The following is a 17835-nucleotide window of genomic DNA, read 5'->3' on the forward strand; positions in this document are numbered from 1 at the left end:
CGTGTGTGCTGTACAGATTTACTTTAGAAAAGAGAAGTGTTAGATACGTCTCTTATTGCCTTATTTTTTATTTGACTTTATTAAATGTTTGGGTAGAATTTTATTAAACAATTTTTTTTATCTAGCTAGACAAAAATCTTGATTTCAAATTCCTACTTTCTGGAAATTCATTTACCATAGTCACGACAGGAACCAAACCGCTATGGGTTCAAAGGGTATACTGTTTATTTCTTCTGAGTAAAATTGCTTTGGTTTTCGAAAAAGTCAGTGGTTGCCCGATCCTTTGGATTACTTCTGTAGTTTGTATTTTGTTCTGATGTTTTGTAATTAGAATAGGCCGTGGCACATTTAAAAAATGAGCTGTGGGTTGCAAATGGCCCTCGAGCTGGACTTCAAACACACCTGGCCTATAGCATTGTTATGATGAAGCCCAATGGACATCCACCTAGCTTGCACCACATGTCACATGACGAAGCTACCGATTTTGCATTTGCCACATTATAAAATAAAATTAAATAAAACAAGAAAGAGAACTAACTGCAGTTTTGCCTGGTACACTAGGTATTTGGTAGGGGTGTGGGAAAAAATCGATTTGAATTCGAATCACGATTCTCACGTTGTGCGATTCAGAATCGATTCTCAATTTTAAAAAATCTATTTTTTTTTAAATTAATCAATCCAACAAAACAATACACAGCAATACCATAACAATGCAATCCAATTCCAAAACCAAACCCGACCCAGCAACACTCAGAACTGCAATAAACAGAGCAATTGAGAGGCGACACAAACACGACACAGAACAAACCAAAAGTAGTGAAACAAAAATGAATATTATCAACAACAGTATCAATATTAGTTACAATTTCAACATAGAAGTGATTAAAAATCCCTCATTGACATTATCATTAGACATTTATAAAAAATAAAAAAAATGAACAATAGTGTCACAGTGGCTTACACTTGCATCGCATCTCATAAGCTTGACAACACACCGTGACCAATATTTTCACAAAGATAAAATAAGTCATATTTTTGGTTCATTTAATAGTTAAAACAAATTTACATTATTGCAATCAGTTGATAAAACATTGTGCTTTACAATTATAAAAGCTTTTTACAAAAATCTACTACTCTGCTTTCATGTCAGCAGACTGGGGTAGATCCTGCTGAAATCCTATGTATTGAATGAATAGAGAATCATTTTGAATCGGGAAAAAAATCGTTTTGAATCGAGAATCGTGTTGAATTGAAAAAAAAATCGATTTTGAATCGAATCGTGACCCCAAGAATCGATATTGAATCGAATCGTGGGACACCCAAAGATTCACAGCCCTCATATTTGGTGCTCGACTGTTTCTTTCATATAAAAGCACTGAACATTTAACTAATTATTCAATTAAAATGAAAGCCATCACATGTTCTTTTCCACCACGACAAGTGCTCATTAAAACTTTCCTTTGACTTTTTCCTGACTTGTTTTGATCCTTTGCTCCTGTCTCGGAGTCAATACAAACATCCCCAGCTGCCACTATAAACATATTCATTGATTTATGAATAATCTTAAATGCAAGAAGAGGGAAAAAATAAATCAGAATTTGAGCCGACACTGACATGGAGGTCGGGGGGACACAACGACACATAGAGTCGATAAAGTAAATTGATGTGAGGGACATTCAGGTCGGCGAGAGGAAGCAATTAGAGTTTCATGAGGACCTGTGTGTTTTGGAAACACCTACAGTGAATCCAAATTTGTCGAAAAAACCTTTTGAGATGCCGTGTCTGGAATCAAACAAAAGAGGTTGTAAAAACAACGGCTGGGTCCTGTTGAGAGGTTTGCAGTGGTCTCATTTGGCCATTCACATGCGTTCCTCAGGGAGCACTCCACTTGTTAATATGAAGACAATAACTCAGAGTAAAGCATTGATCCCGGGCCGAGGTCCGGCCCGAGCGATTGTTTATCTGCAGCGGTATTGATTCATGCTGATGCTGACATTATTTATTTTTTATTCAAAGTCTCTTGTATAAATGCAGTAAGTTTAACAAAGAATCTACACTTTGTTCCAGCCTTTTAGAAACACAACAGGAGTGCTGCACAGACCCAGGACTCAAAAAGTAGTGTGTGTTTCTGTTAGAGTCTATATGTTCCTCTCGCTGTTGTTGAAGTTTGTGAGGAAGTCTGGCGTTGATAGCGGGCAAAGGCATAAGACATGCTGTGTAAACAGTAGGAAACGGCACAGAAGCTTGTGGCCTTTCTCTCTATTATTCACATCTATAAAAGTCTATTTTCTGACAGTTTATACAGTTACAACAGTTCAGGGCCGACACGAGGCTCCTAAAGGTGCCCACAACACCTACACGTTTCTTTCTATCGAGACTGTGCAGCGCTGATAGGAGATGGAAGCTGCAGGGATCCGTCCCTGCGCTTTGACTGACAGGCAAAGAGGTGGGAGGATGGATAATATCTGCCCACAGGGAGGCCCGATCCGCAAAGCCCTATTTCTGGGGGACATCCTCGATCCCCCAAAGACCAATGAGCTGGCTCCCTCAGCTGGGGGCCGGGCCCGGGAGCACAGCGGGGCCAATCAGCAGGGCGGTAGGAGGTTGAGTGGCATACACATCTGCTAATTTACATCATTACCACGATGCATCCTGACAAATGAGCCCCGCGGGTTTGAGCCAATCACCTGGGAGGGTAATGCAATTAGGCGGAACCACAGCTGTCATTCAAACAGCCACAAGGAGGGGGTCAGGTAGTGGCGCCCATGGCTAAAACACCCCTGCCTGCCGCCTTGTCGTTTACACAAGTGCGGATTTAGAGTGAGAATTCTCAATGCAGTGGTGCAGATATGAGGAGAGAGATTTTAGGGGGTTTGTGCTCACTAAAGGGATACTGAGGAGGCGGAGGTCCTCAAGGGGATCCTTGAGACATAGAGATTGACTTGTGTCCTGTGGGAGCAAGTGTGTGTGCATATCTGCATGTATCTGGGTGTGTGTTTACATTGGCCCGTGTGTTTTTGCCCACAGAGGCTCATTGTTGTTTTTCCTAAGAGCTGCACACACAGCACAAGTAGAAAAGAACTATGAACTATGAACTTAACATCCTACAACCTGGCGTCCACATATGTGATGATAATAATAGTAATAATATTAATAATAATAATAATAATACATAATAATGTATTATATTTAAATAGCACTTTTCTAGACACTGAAAGCGCTTTACAGAGAACTGAGAACCTATCATTCATTCACTCCACATTCACAAACGGATGGTGGTGAGCTACATGTGTTGCCACAGCTGCCCTGGGGCCGACCACCACCAAACATTCATTCACATTCATGAACCAGTGTGAGTGGCACTGGGAGCAAGATGGGTGAAATGTCTTGCTAAAGGACACAACGGCCATGACTAGGAAGGCGGAAGCTGGAATCAAACCTGGCAACCTCATGTTGGAATCAAGATGCCTGAAAACCCATTCAGAAGTTCAGACGACAACTTTAAATTTTCTATACTCATTCTGTACTAGAGAGCCCAAACAGCCAAAATAAAATTAAAATGTATGTCATACAAGAGTATGGGTTCTTGGAGGCTACATGAAAAAATGTTAGCAGACAACTTCCTTATTCATGGCTGGACATTTGCGATTTTGACCTGATGCAATCTGCAATTAATTAATTAAATCAATGGTGTGGGATACACTGCTGATTACTGGTAAGGCCACTATTTGGTTGCAACCAGCAAAGGCACTGTTGATCCAGTCTCTACAGTGGAACCCTTGTCCACTCATCCAGGGCCAATAATCAGTAAGTCAAATAATCGAATGAAAATGAACTCAATAATTTTGCTGGTATTGATAAAGTGTCATGTCCTTGGGTGTTTGTTTTCCTCGTCTCTCACTTTCAAGGAGGGTACAGGAGGGTTCACTCTGTCCATCGCTTTCAACACCTGAGTGTGTTCATTCAATAGCAGAACTAAATGAAGGGAGGGAACCCACTTGTCAGTCACCCACAATCTTTGTTTCTGTGAGTGGAGGCGGGACTGCTACCTTTTTATAGGGACAAATCCTCGCTATAGTTGAGAAAAAAATATGATTTGCCAAGCCAAATGTCCCTTTGCGGGAATCTTTTGGCTTCACATTGAATCAGCAAGATTAGCCAATCAACACGGATGAATGAGCCATGGAAAGAAATGGTAACAACAAAAAAACAAACACCTGACAAAGTTTTTATAATTGGGGAAAAAACTGCACTTCGAGATGTTAAGTATTTGTTGAAGTAAAATGTTTGCTAACAGAGATTGAGAGTCCATTTAATTTTTTTGTTTACTTATTTATTCAGGGTAATCAAAAGTATGAAATACGAATGAAGAGTGGCTGCTGAGCAGTTTTGGTGTAAGACATGTTTAACAGTGGCTCCACGGGAATGTGACTTTTTGAATATATAGCATTTAGCAAATTTTTTTAAACAAAGTACATTGTAGTCATTTGTTTTGCACAATGTATTGTTTAATTTCACTCGTGAACTCTGCGATGTCTGGCCGAGGGAAATCTGATGGTAAACCAGCCCGCAAGCCTCAGGCCCCGGAAATATCTGTCGCTGATTCAACCCTGCTGCAGAACATAAGGGAGATGATGAACGAAATGCGCATTGATATTTTCAGTAAACTTGAGTCTATTGTTTCAGACTCGGTTAGAGGAGATAGCAGCTAGCTAACCGCTGCTTTCGTGGCCTTGATGACTACAAGTCTCAGGAGCGTAAGATATCTTACTTGAATATTTATCAAACTTGCTCTACCTCACTCAGATAGTCTTGTTGCTGTTTACTTTTGGTTCGCTACTATTTGAGTACATAGATATCTTGCCTTAGGTACTTATTGTTTGACCTCCTTAGGCAGTATTGTTGTTGCTATGGTTACTCTTAGCTCGTTTAGTCAGAATGACTACAATTTGAGTGTGCGTATACATGTGTCTAATTATATTTGTACAGATGTATGCATATACTTTTTTTCTTTAAATACCATAGATGTACAGTATTTTGTCTGCTTTACATCTTTTTTTGCACTTTAATGTATATATATATATATACATATGTTTTCGCTCCTTCGTAAGCTGTAACTATATGGCCTCTTATTCCCTTTTTTATTTCAGATTATTATTTTTTATTTTATTTTTCCATTTTAATTGAACATTTACCTTAGTGCATTTTATTTGTTAACAAGATTTAAGTTTTTGGTGCCTACTGTGCAGTATGTTTCTTCACAGTTGCTTAGATTAGAAGAGGGAGTGAAGGTTTGTTTTTGTAAAGGGGGATGATGCGCGCTCCCAGTTTAAAGTGATGCTTCTGCAAGAGTTTTAGGGTTAGGGGGTTAGGGGTTACTTGTATGTTTTTATGTTCCTTGAATCTGTCAAGTTTATTATTTTTTTTGCGTTCTTGCCTTTTTGTGTAGTTTATATTGATGCTTACATTTTGCTATGACCCAACCTAATCTAACAGCGACATCCGGTGGGTGTGGTATTAGGTTTACTAGTTTTAACTGCAAAGGGTTTAACAACCTTATAAAACAATCTTCGTCATTTGGGCGCCCATGTCGTCTTTCTGCACGAGACTCAACTTAAATCTGCTGGTCATTTGAAATTGAGGAGAGGACAAGTAGGACATATTTTTCAATCTTCATTTTCGGGTAAATCGAGGGGTGCTGCTAATCTGCTACATAAATCTGTTCCTTTTGTAGACCCAAACAGTATTTCTGATTCCAATGAGAGGTTTACTGTCGTTACTGGTCAGATTTCCAACATTCCAGTAGCCCTCGTAAATGTTAATGTTTCCAACTATGAGGATGACACCTTCTTCAAACGTCACCCCAATTTGTCACTATACTATTTATTATTAGGAGGGGATTTTAACTGTTGGCTTGATCCCCAGTTTGACCGTTCATCACCCAAAACTTGTCCCCCATCAAAGTTTGCTAATTCAGTCTTTTATGGAGAAATTTTCGATATCAGATGTCTGGCACTTTTTGAATTCCTCTAAAAAGGCAATATTCATTCTTTTCTCACGTACATAACACTTTTACCCATATTGATTATTTTTTTGTTGAAAACAAATATTTATATCTATATGCAAATACGACACAAATGTTATCTCTGATCATGCTCCAATTTCAATGGATGTGCGCTTTAAAAACTTAACTACATATGCGCCTTGCCGTCTTAACACACGATTACTTTTAATAAAGACTTTGTGGTTTCTGTCTCGCATCAAATCGATTTATTTGCACTCTTGAACAAGACCCCCGGGGTGTCGGCCTCTGTTCCACGACCAGGATGAAAACCACACTGTTCCTCCTGAATCCGAGGTTCTACTATCCAGTGTAGCCTCCTCTCCAGTACACCTGAATAGACCTTACCGGGAAGGCTGAAGAGTGAGATCCCACGATAGTTGGAACACACCCTCCGGTTCCCCTTCTTAAAGAGAGGAACCACCACCTCTGCCAATCCAGAGGTACCGCCCCTGATGTCCACGCGATGCTGCAGAGTCTTGTCAACCAAGACAGCCCCACAGCATCCAGAGCCTTAAGGAGTTTTTTAACTACCTCAGCAACCTCAGCCCCAGAAATAGGAGAGCCCACCACAGATTCCCCAGGCACTGCTTCCTCATAAGAAGACGTGTTGGTGGGATTGAGGGGGTCTTCGAAGTATTCCCTCCACCGATCCACAACATTTGCAGTCGAGGTCAGCAGAACACCATCCTCTCCATACACGGTGTTGACAGTGCATAAATATGATTGGATTAGATAGGCCCAGCACCCCTGCGACCCCGAACGGGACAAGCGGTAGAAAATGGAAGGATTAAATTAGATTGTCAATAATTGTTGTTTTATTTTAGTCAGGTGAAAATAGGTTGATGACAATTACTAATACGGAAATTTTTTGTCAACAAAATTAACACTGGGCCCTTTTTCACGGAAAAGATGGTATGTATAAAGACTGAACTGAATGTGGAAATATGCGCTGTCTAACGCCAACTTCATGCTTCAAGTAACGAACATTTCCACAGGATGTGGATACTTTGAAAATACAGAGGTGGTCGTTAGGGCTTTGCCAACATTTGATTTTAACAATGTAAAAAAGTTTGAGGCAAGGACACAAAATTCACTTTTTCGCCAATGCATTTAATGCTTAACATTCATGTTATTTGTGGGGACGTCTATTAATTTTCGTAGGCCACCTTTTGCTGTCATAATGTGTTCCTGTGACACCAGCACCAGCTTGGCCAGTCGGGTGGACAGCAACAGCCGGTGGTTGCAGTACATTAATGGCACCGGAGGAATGACCCGCTTTTGTGTCACGTGGGGCTGCTACAACAAGAAGTTATCTTGTGTTATAATAATAGATTGAGTATTCAAACAAATTCAAAGTCTTGCGTATCATTTTTGATAGGATAGGATAGGGTGATAGATAGGATGATGTTCGAATTTAAAAGACTGCAAACAAATATTACATAATTTTCACATGACACTCTAATACGGCTGTGTGCAGGCTACCATATAAACACATTTTGTTGTAAATTACACAAATTATATTTATATTGGGGTCAATCAGTAGGGGTGTAGAAAATAATCTGTACAAATTGATAACCGATTTTAACTTTAGAGATATAGATTAATCGTTTGGCAAGCCTCTGAAACAATGTGTATGTAATATGGATCGGTTGATTGTAGCTCTCATATGGCCGCTCTGATCTTGCGAGACTTCTGTGATGACGTAATATGAGAGTACTGTTCTTGTTTGCGACTGACAACGACAAAGCAACACCATGGCTGACAGCACCCAAAAGAGTTGAGAAACAATAAAATCCTGAATATTAAATCTAAAGTTAGTAAACTTTTGGATTTTTTTTTTTAAAGAATGGTCAGTTGTGACGTTTGGAAAGCAGCGATAAAGTAGCGGCAACATGACTAATCTGAGCACTCACTTGTTGTGATGGCATCGAGACACTCAAGCCGGTGATGAGGGAGCTAAGACTTACAGCTGCAACTTAGTCACAACTCTGTGAGGTAAACACAGCATCTAAACTGTTCACTGTGCTTAAGACCAGTGTTGGGTTTGTTACTGAAAACCAGTAACTAGTTACAGTTACTTTATTTAAAAAGTAACTCAGTTACTAACTCAGTTACTTACACCAAAAAGTAATGCGTTACTGTGAAAAGTAACTATTTAGTTACTTCTTTTGTTCTTCTTTTTTTTTAAGGCTCCCATTAATGCCCTTTTAGCCTTCATTTCAGTACTGTTATTGCACTGGAGAATAATACAATCTGTTGATCAACTTGGCATGCATTTGCATCACTGATCTCTGCTAAGCAATGTGGTCTACATACAACACACAAAGACAAAGATATGTTTCAAAGGGCCAATTTATTTCAGGCCAGAACAAATTGACAAAACTATTTTAAATAGCTGCAACATAACATACATAAGTAACAAACAGTATTATAACAACATGTCACAACATAGCTGTAAACCTGGCTTCACCCAAGGAAGGCACACATGACATACACAAAGCCTAACCAGGCATTTTTTTTCTCTCAAGGAATTCGGAAATAAAATCATGTCTTCATGAGATCAACACTGTACTGAAGCCCAGAACACTCTACGCATTTCCCCAGTTTTAGTTTAGAGATAAGGAAAGATTGGCCTGGCCCACTAGGATCCCTCTTTATGTTTGTGAACGTTATAGTCTATACATTTAGAGTGATGTGATAATCAAACACTCTAGAAGTCTAGAATGAAAGAGTATATAAGATAATTGACAGAGTGTGTGTACCTTCAGTGCTGAATGATGAGCAGAAGCAGAGTTTTGAGTGTTTTTTTTAGCTCACTTTCCATGTTTATGTACTCACTGTCCACTGTGTCCAGCTGCCTGAAAGCGAGTGACTCCACTGTAGAAATAGCCTGCATGTCTTCTAGCACATACGCTGCAATGGCTCTATCAATGGTGTCCTGGCTAGCAGTCTCTCCGTTAAAATCCAGCCGCTGTAGGAGGTGGAGGTGAAGTGTGTCTCTCTTTACTAGCTTTTCGTCGAAGCATGTTGCTTTTGTAGCTGTTTCAGCAGATTTGAATTGCTGTTTTGGGCAGTAGATAGGATCTTTGATCCAAGACACAACTTACATTTAATTAAAATGTTCTTTTCATTGTGCTCGACAACTGTGCCCCCCCCCCCGACCCACACAAAGCATGCCACTTCTTTTCCTTGTGACACAGAAGAACGACACCGCAGCGCTCCAATAAAGTTAAAGTTAAAATACCAATGATTGTCACACACACACTAGGTGTGGTGAAATTTGTCCTCTGCATTTGACCCATCCCCTTGTTCACCCCCTGGGAGGTGAGGGGAGCAGTGGGCAGCAGCGGTGCCGCGCCCGGGAATCATTTTTGGTGATTTAACCCCCAATTTCAACCCTTGATGCTGAGTGCCAAGCAGGGAGGTAATGGGTCCCATTTTTATAGTCTTTGGTATGACTCGGCCGAGGTTTGAACTCACAACCTACCGATCTCAGGGCGGACACTCTAACCACTAGGCCACTGAGATCTTGTTTCTAGCCAATACTACATAAAAAATAACGTAAAATAACGCAGTAACGCATCATGTAGTAACAGTAACTGAGTTACTGAATATAAAAAAATGACGCGTTAGACTACTAGTTACCGCCAAAAATAACGGCGTTACAGTTACTTTGTAACGCGTTAGTCCCAACACTGCTTGGGAGCTCAGAGCTGCCAAGCTTCACGCTTTGAGTATCCGAGTCGGAACTCGGAAATTTAACCATTTCTCACGCCACACTTGAAATTTCTCACGCTTATATTTCCCCTTCCATTCACTACTCTATATTTATTTTTTTATAATAATAAACGTGTATCCTGGCGGCCTGCCATAGTTCGAGTAATTCTGATTGACTTACCAAAAAGAACCAATCACAGACCAATCCATAAACTATTGGGCTGAAATCTAGCCAACCAGGGAAGGCGCCACACAATGTAAACCAATAAGAAACAACATAAGGCGGGTCTTTCGTTATTATTTTTCACACACACCTCAGCGCAGTGTTATCAACTTTCTATCTAAATCTAGAATCTTTCCAACTCCTCTTAGTGACTTTTTTTCTCCAAAGCGACTAGCGACAAATCCAGCAACTTTTTTGGGGATGTTTGGAGACGTGAAAGCCTGTAATACTCTAATGTCCTTGACATACAAATGGTGCTGCTGTGAACCTTTCCTCTTAGGCGTCACCTGTCTACTCAATGTGTGCTCTTAGAAAGCTTGTACTGAAAACACATTTCGTAGTGTAGTTTTAAGTGCAATTACAATGAAGTCCATTCCATTTTTGTCAAAGCAGAGAGAAGAAGCACACGCACTACTGCTTTTTGCCCTGTTTGAGATGTAATGTTTCATCGCTGTCATGCTTCAAATAAAAACCTATCGTTTATGTTAATGAGCCAGTCAATAGCTTAGTTAGTTTGTGAATATCTCAACCTTTTAGTCTTTTGGTGATCAAATTTGATACTCTAACATTTAACAATGTATAACAAATAAAAATACAACTAAGAATCAACAGAAAAAAAGTCAATTACAGTTCTAATCATACTTTGCATTTTTTAACTCACACATCTTTTCTTCAAATTTATGGATTGCAATTAGGGCTGGGCGATATATCGATATACTCGATATATCGCGGGTTTGTCTCTGTGCGATATAGAAAATTACTATATCGTGATATTCGAGTATATGTTCTCACACAGTTGCTTTTAGCTGCGGGCATTATACTGCATGCGTTTCCCACAGCCCTTTGAGACACTTGTGATTTAGGGCTATATAAATAAACATTGATTGATTGATTGATTTCTTGTCTCTCCTTCTCACAGAGACATAAACAAGTGCACCTTCTTACATATGTCACGCGTGCAACGTCACACGACCTCCCTGAGCAGAGAGGTAGCTACATGGGTAACATTAGTTGTGATGCTAACGGTGCGTTGCGAATGGTAATACGAGAGAAAGAAGGTGCCAATCTGGTAACAAATGAAGGGAGAATTAATTCCCAAGAAAAACAGCACGTGGTGCATCGTCTGGCGGTGGTTTGGATTCAAGCGGGAATATGTTGAACAATTATGCGGCAAAAGCGTTGTTACAAAAAGTAGCAGCACTGCGATTTGATTTCCTATTATGCAGCTCATTTTTATTTGACACTTAATGAAATATCTTGTGTGACATCATGCACAAAAGTGCACTTTATTTGTTTTAAACTATTGTAGTGGCGTTCTGTACAAAAAGTGCACTTTAATTTAGTGTTGTTTTGATATGTCATCTTAGTGACATCATGCACAAAAGTGTACTAATAGCTTGTTTTAAAATGTCTCTGACAATCTTGCGCTTTCTGTTTTGAAATGACATCAATGTTTGTGCCACTGCTTAATAACTGTTTAATAAATACAGTTTTGCTAAATTGACTTAGTTGTGACTTCCCTCTCTGCATGAAAGTTTAAAATGAGCATTATTAATGCAGTATGAACAAGAATGTTTTAATGTAGACACACAGAATCATTATACTGCTGTGATTATATGCATCAAGTGTTCATTCAAGGCTAAGGCAAAATATCGCGATATATATCGTGTATCGTGACATGGCCCAAAAATATCGACATATTATTAAAAGGCCATATCGCCCAGCCTTAATTGCAATGCCTTGAAGTTGATAGATCTACTATTTGCAAAAAATCCAGGAATCGCCTGATTTGTATGTGTCTATTTAAAAGAAATAAACACATTTAATTTTCTTTTCACCATGCAAAACATCGGCATCGTATCGCACAGAATCGAATCGTAATGTTTTAAAAAGTATTGTTAGTGAATCGTATCATAATCGATGTATTGAGATTCGTGTTGGATCGCCATTTAAGGTAGAGATGCAGACCCCTAGTAATCAGTGTCACCAACTCTTCTAAATTATTTCCTACATATCATTGCAGTGGCTGTTGTTTTAAATGGGGTGCTGCACTGCAGCAAGCTCTGTCGTTCACTGGTATCACAGGAAGAAACACCTCATACTGAATTGTGATTGGCCAGAGCGTGCAGATGTCAGGCACAGGGCTAATTTCAATATAATTTGCATATTTATAAAGTGGCTTGGTTTGGGCGTGACCAGCCACGCAGAGTCTGGGATCAATTCCAGGTTGATTGTGATGTAACAGAGAAACATGCTTAGATTTATGCAAACGCACACCTAATACATCTGGATTTTTTCTTGCGTACAAATTTTTTGGATTTAAACGTAAGTCTATTTTTAATAGGAAATCAACGCAACTTCAATACATGGGGCCCTAGGTGAGGAGAAGGCAATGTGCACCAGCATGGCTCGATTGGTCTATTGAAGAGGTTCTCAATTACATTTGTCCAACGAACAGAGGTTTTCGTTGGCAGACACTTTAAGGAACAGAGTGGCTAAATAAATATAATTAAATTAAATAGTGAATAGTTAAATCAAAACTATATTAATGGTCATTTTAATACTCATCCTAAATAGGAGTTGAACCCTTGTCCCCAGGTTTAGAAAGCAAACACCATTATCCATGGAGCTATCAGCCACACACAACATATCTCTTCCATTATTGAACTGTTTTCTGTAAAACGGTATGGTTGTGAGTACAACCTAAAATGTACCATGTACATGTTCACATGTACTACCCCTCTGCAAAGTTTTGTTGAAATCTGCAGTGTTTTTGCATAATCCTGTTAACAAACAAACCAACAATCAATACCTCTTGTGTCCACCCTTTGATATAGGGCGGAACTACAGAAATGAATGTAAACTAGCCTTGCAGTTGAGTGGCATGCGCATGACTGTGCTATTGGTAATCAAGCTGATCTTGCTCTCATTAGCTGCAGTTCTGCCTTGCATCTTGCGCTGATGTTCGTGTTGCGTTTGCTGGTCGATACTAACGTCTGTCCTGCAGTGTTGATCAGAGCCTCTGACCCTAAATATTTAGCATAGCACATCATGGTGTTAGCAGCCAAATCAACTTTAATAAAAAGAAAATAAGCATATAGTGTGTCTAAAAGGGAGCAGCAAACATCAGTGCCTGTTGTCTGTATGTTTTAGATGCTGCTCACTCTTAGGGGAGGGGAAAGCTGTGTGCTCTGTGTCCTCCCATTATATCACTAATGAGGAGCCCTGCGGAGGGACGGGGGAGAAAGACGGCGTGGCAGACAAAAAAAGACAGATGAAGGAAGAGAAAGAGGAGGGAGAGACCGAGATCAGCTTGGGGACGTTTTCCTCTTTGCCCTCCCACCCCCTTTCCCCCACACCTCGGAGTCTAATTGGACTAAAACTGTGATCTAATTAAATGTCCAATTAAAGTGCAGAGAGCAACCTGCCCACCGGCGTATAACAGTAGAGGGACAAAATCAGCTGGAAAAAAAAACAAAAAAATCAATGCGAAACGGGAAAAGATGTTAAAAGCAGAAATGGGAGCAGAGAGAAGAGCGATGACGATGTCTTAAAAAGTGTCATGTGTTGGCAAAGGAAACGTTTTTGTGACGTCATCTGGATAATCAGTTTCAGTGGAACCTGTTTAGGTCCACGCCCATTGGACTAGCTGATTGACCTCAATATAAGCGGTTGTCGACATTACATTTTTACAATAAGAACACAGAGACTTGAGTTATTCAACTAAGAATTTACTACATCATTACTACATCCCCAATTAACACATGGGCAAAGCGGCAGTGATTGTAAACTCAACACAAACTTTTTCAACCAACGCACGGCAACGACTAAACAGAAAAAAATATTTTCTACAAGTGGTACCTCGGTTTTCACCAAGAATTTTATCAAACGTTTCCCCCGATTTTCATATGCCGTCTTGGAAATAGTACGGCTAAACATTGCGCATAACACACTACTCTTTTTTTCCGTATATCACTCTGCAGAATTGAGTGTGTGTGATGTATTTGTTCATAGAACACACACAGAACAACAAACGATTTTTTGTTGTTTTGTTGGTTATACCGGATGTGAAACGTAGCGCTATTATTATGAAGCCGCCAACCGGATGTGTGCGATTGGTATGAGAAAAGACTTGACAGGTTTTGACGAAAATCTCAGATAAAGGTGACTTTGGACTTCATTTCTACCGTTTTTGTTTCTGCTGAGCTTGTATTCCATCTTACTAAATCAGTTCGAGTAACAATTTACATTTTATGTTAGAAATGCACTTAATTGTAATCCAAACATGAACGTGAAGCTTCTCCTCACTGCAAACAGCAATGCGCACTCAGCATTCGCTCCAATGATGTTGTCTCACGGCGATTGAAGGTAAAATTGTCTCGTCTTGTCCGGAGAACGACTTGCCATGGCTTTGAATATGAGATTTCCATAAGGTCCTCCTTTCTTTGTGCAGTTCTGCTAACTATTTTCGAGCCTGTGGTTAAACAGTAACTACACGCCATTACACATTTCCCCAAACTACGGAACAGGCTGGGGGTCAAAAACGTTTATCGTGCGTAAAAAAAATTATTGCGTTAAAGGAACTTATAGTTAATGCGTTATTATCGCGTTAACTTTGACAGCCCTAATTTTTACACATTCTTTTTACTTGAGTAAAATTTGACCAAAGTAAGTGTAAAATATTTCCGTACTCTTCACATATCATATTTTTACTCATATGTATTAACAGGTTCAACTGTTTTTCTCGAGATACCATATCTAATTAGCGATTTTATAAAACAAAAACAATAATAAGTGCATTGTGCAATCATTATATGGGCTAATGCAGTGGTTCTCAAACTTTTTTTGTCATCCCCCACTTTGGACAAGGGGGGAGTTTTCAAGCCCCACCTGCCCCCATCGCCCCAACAGAACGCTAATGCCAAGCTTAACATTTTCAAATTTATCGAACATCAAGTAACATCAAGTTTTATACATTCAAACTCAATAACATAAAATAAAATCAAGTTCAATAATAAATAAAATAACTGTGCATCTGTGGTATAACTTGCATCAAGTTAAATATCAAATAAAATAACTGTGCATCTGTGGTATAACTTGCATCAAGTTAAATATCAAATAAAATAACTTGCATCAATTCAATAATAAATAAAACAAAAGTGTTATAACTTGCATCAAGTTCAATAATAAATCAAAAAAAGTGTTATAACTTGCATCAAGTTCAATAATAAATCAAAAAAAGTGTTATAACTTGCATCAAGTTCAATAATAAATCAAATAAAAGTGTTATAACTTGCATCAAGTTCAATAATAAATCAAATAACTTGCATCAAGTTCAATAATAAATCAAACAAAAGTGTTATAACTTGCATCAAGTTCAATAATAAATAAAACAAAAGTGTTATAACTTGCATCAAGTTCAATAATAAATCAAATAAAAGTGTTATAACTTGCATCAAGTTCAATAATAAATAAAACAAAAGTGTTATAACTTGCATCAAGTTCAATAATAAATCAAAAAAAGTGTTATAACTTGCATCAAGTTCAATAATAAATCAAATAAAAGTGTTATAACTTGCATCAAGTTCAATAATAAATCAAATAACTTGCATCAAGTTCAATAATAAATGAAAATAAAAGTGCCACTTTGCAATCTTTGCCAAAAAAAGGAGGACAGGGCAAGTGAACATGAGTTTTACAGTACTCCAGCATTAGTGGCTGCAATGAGCCTGTTTTGCACTGCACAGCTTTTCAAATCGGGGTTGCAGGCTTGACACTGCCACTGTTAAAACTTCATTGAATTCGGGGCTGAGCTGCCTTGACGCGAGTGTTTCCCGGTGAATGACACATTGTGTCCAATGCACATTTGGCGCAACCCTCTTTATTAGAGCCTGCAGCACGTTTCTTGACTTTGCCATGCGCGCCATCAGAGCAAAAGCCCACACAGTTTTCCCATTTAAGGTCGTGTTCTTTGAGGAAACTGTCCATTATCTTGAACAGCTCATCAGCAGTGGCTCTATTTTTTATGTATTTGCAAAACAGCAAATCCTCGCACAGTGATTCGCCATTCACAAAGCTTCCGCTTAGCCCCGCCCCCATTAGTTACTGTTGCTGTCTGTCAAACTTTCGCTCCTACCTAGAAATGTAAAGCATACAGGAAAAATAAGTAATTTACATTTATCTATATAGCGGATTTCACAGACAGAATCACAAAGTGATTTCCAGTGTGTATAGAAAATGAAAGCATAGTAAAAAAAAAAATCAAAGAATATAATAATAAAAAAATTAAAAAAATCAAAGTGAAATTTCCTCCCGTTCCTCGCGCCCCACCTGTCATGTCTCTATTCCCCACCAGTGGGGCGCGCCCCACACTTTGAGAAACGCTGGGCTAATGCGATACATATCAGAAGGTACCAGTGAAGAAAATCTTGCACTTTCTCCATCTGTGAGTTGGTGCCACACTGTGAACCCCCTATGGACAGCTTGAGCCCATAAAATATTAATGCTGGGATTGAATTCAACATTCTACTTAATCTTCTTAACAATTAGACTTGTTATAGTCGCCAATGACCTTGACTCTTGGGAGAAGAACCACAATCTGGTAGCAGAAGGGGCATTCCCAAAACTAACCGCTGATTTGTAACCCTGTTGCTCTTTTTGCGTGTGGATTCTTACCATAGTTGCACTAAAAGCGGCGCTTCAGGGGATGTTTCTACCACTTCAGTTCATCCTCGACAGGTGCAAATCCATGTCCCCTACCTGCCCTGATCTCTGTCTCCTACTGGGGAGGAGAAAGAGGATCAATCATACTGAGACAAACCCACCGGATTACACAATAACCTGCCAGAAGGACAGCATTATTGTTCTTATTTTTTAGTTTACAGTGTTCAGAAGGCAGCATGTAGTGGCTAGCAATCTGTGTGAAGTTTGCATGATCTGTTGGAGACTTTAAATTGTCCATAGGTGTGAATAGGGATGATGTTTGTTAAGAAATTATCAAGTTCGAGCCCATTATCGAACTGATACCTTATCGAATCTCTTATCGAATCCAGATAGGTTGTTGTGTGTGCACTGAGTTCCAAAAGCCATAGATGTTATATGACTGGGCCGGCACGCTGTTTATATGGAGGAAAAGCGGACGTGACTGAGGACAGCATGCGGCCGTTATAGGGTGAAGGTTTCAGGTGAGAGAGGACGCTAAAGGCACGCCCCCAGTGAGCATATAGTGCTGCTTTGTGCGTTGTAAATAAAAAAAATTGCCGACAAACACATCACCAACGTGGACGAGGTGCCGCTCACTTTCGACATTCCGGTGAAGCACACTGTGGCGAAGAAGGGGACCAGCACTGTAGCGAATCGATACGCATAACGGGGCATGAGAAGTAGGCTTTTACCGTTGTGCTAGCTTGCTATGCTAATGGACAACGAGACTGACTTTGAAAATGACAAGAGGGAATCTGGCGTGTTTGATGGAGAACTTGCCCAGCTGTTCATTTTGGACACAGAAGATGAGGACTTTGATGGATTTGTGGATGAGTATTGATCAAAAAATAATGTGAGTACAAAATACTTCAATAAAGTAGAACCGAACTCAACTTTGCTCCTGCTGCCTTTTAAAAAAGCATCCATGCTTGCTAGCGTATGTTTTAATATATCGTATGTTTAACAATGCCTGCGCCCAAAAATACACTGCGCCCTAATTATGCGTTAAATACAGAAATAGCACCCGTAAATGACACGGCGCCTTTTAATACAGTGCTCCCTATGGTCGCGAAAATACGGTATAGTGGCTTCGATAACGGGAACCGTTTCTCAAAAAGAGATTCGAATC

At 39.5% G+C, this 17835-nt stretch overlaps 1 protein-coding gene across 3 annotated transcripts in view; it reads right to left on the minus strand.

The window, feature by feature from the left end:
• Window positions 1-17835, minus strand: part of invs (inversin) — a 95991-nt gene that overhangs the window by 75660 nt on the left and 2496 nt on the right. For 2 of the 3 annotated variants that reach the window (XM_062062889.1, XM_062062886.1), the window contains exon 2: window positions 16680-16785. In XM_062062889.1, the coding sequence (XP_061918873.1) occupies window positions 16680-16682 (3 nt within the window). In that variant the 5' untranslated portion in view covers window positions 16683-16785. The remainder of the gene's footprint in view (window positions 1-16679; window positions 16786-17835) is intronic. The other variant, XM_062062887.1, reaches the window with a different exon arrangement.

The sequence above is a fragment of the Entelurus aequoreus genome, linkage group LG11 (genome assembly GCF_033978785.1).
Source record: "Entelurus aequoreus isolate RoL-2023_Sb linkage group LG11, RoL_Eaeq_v1.1, whole genome shotgun sequence".
In the NCBI taxonomy this organism is placed as follows: Eukaryota; Metazoa; Chordata; class Actinopteri; order Syngnathiformes; family Syngnathidae; genus Entelurus; species Entelurus aequoreus.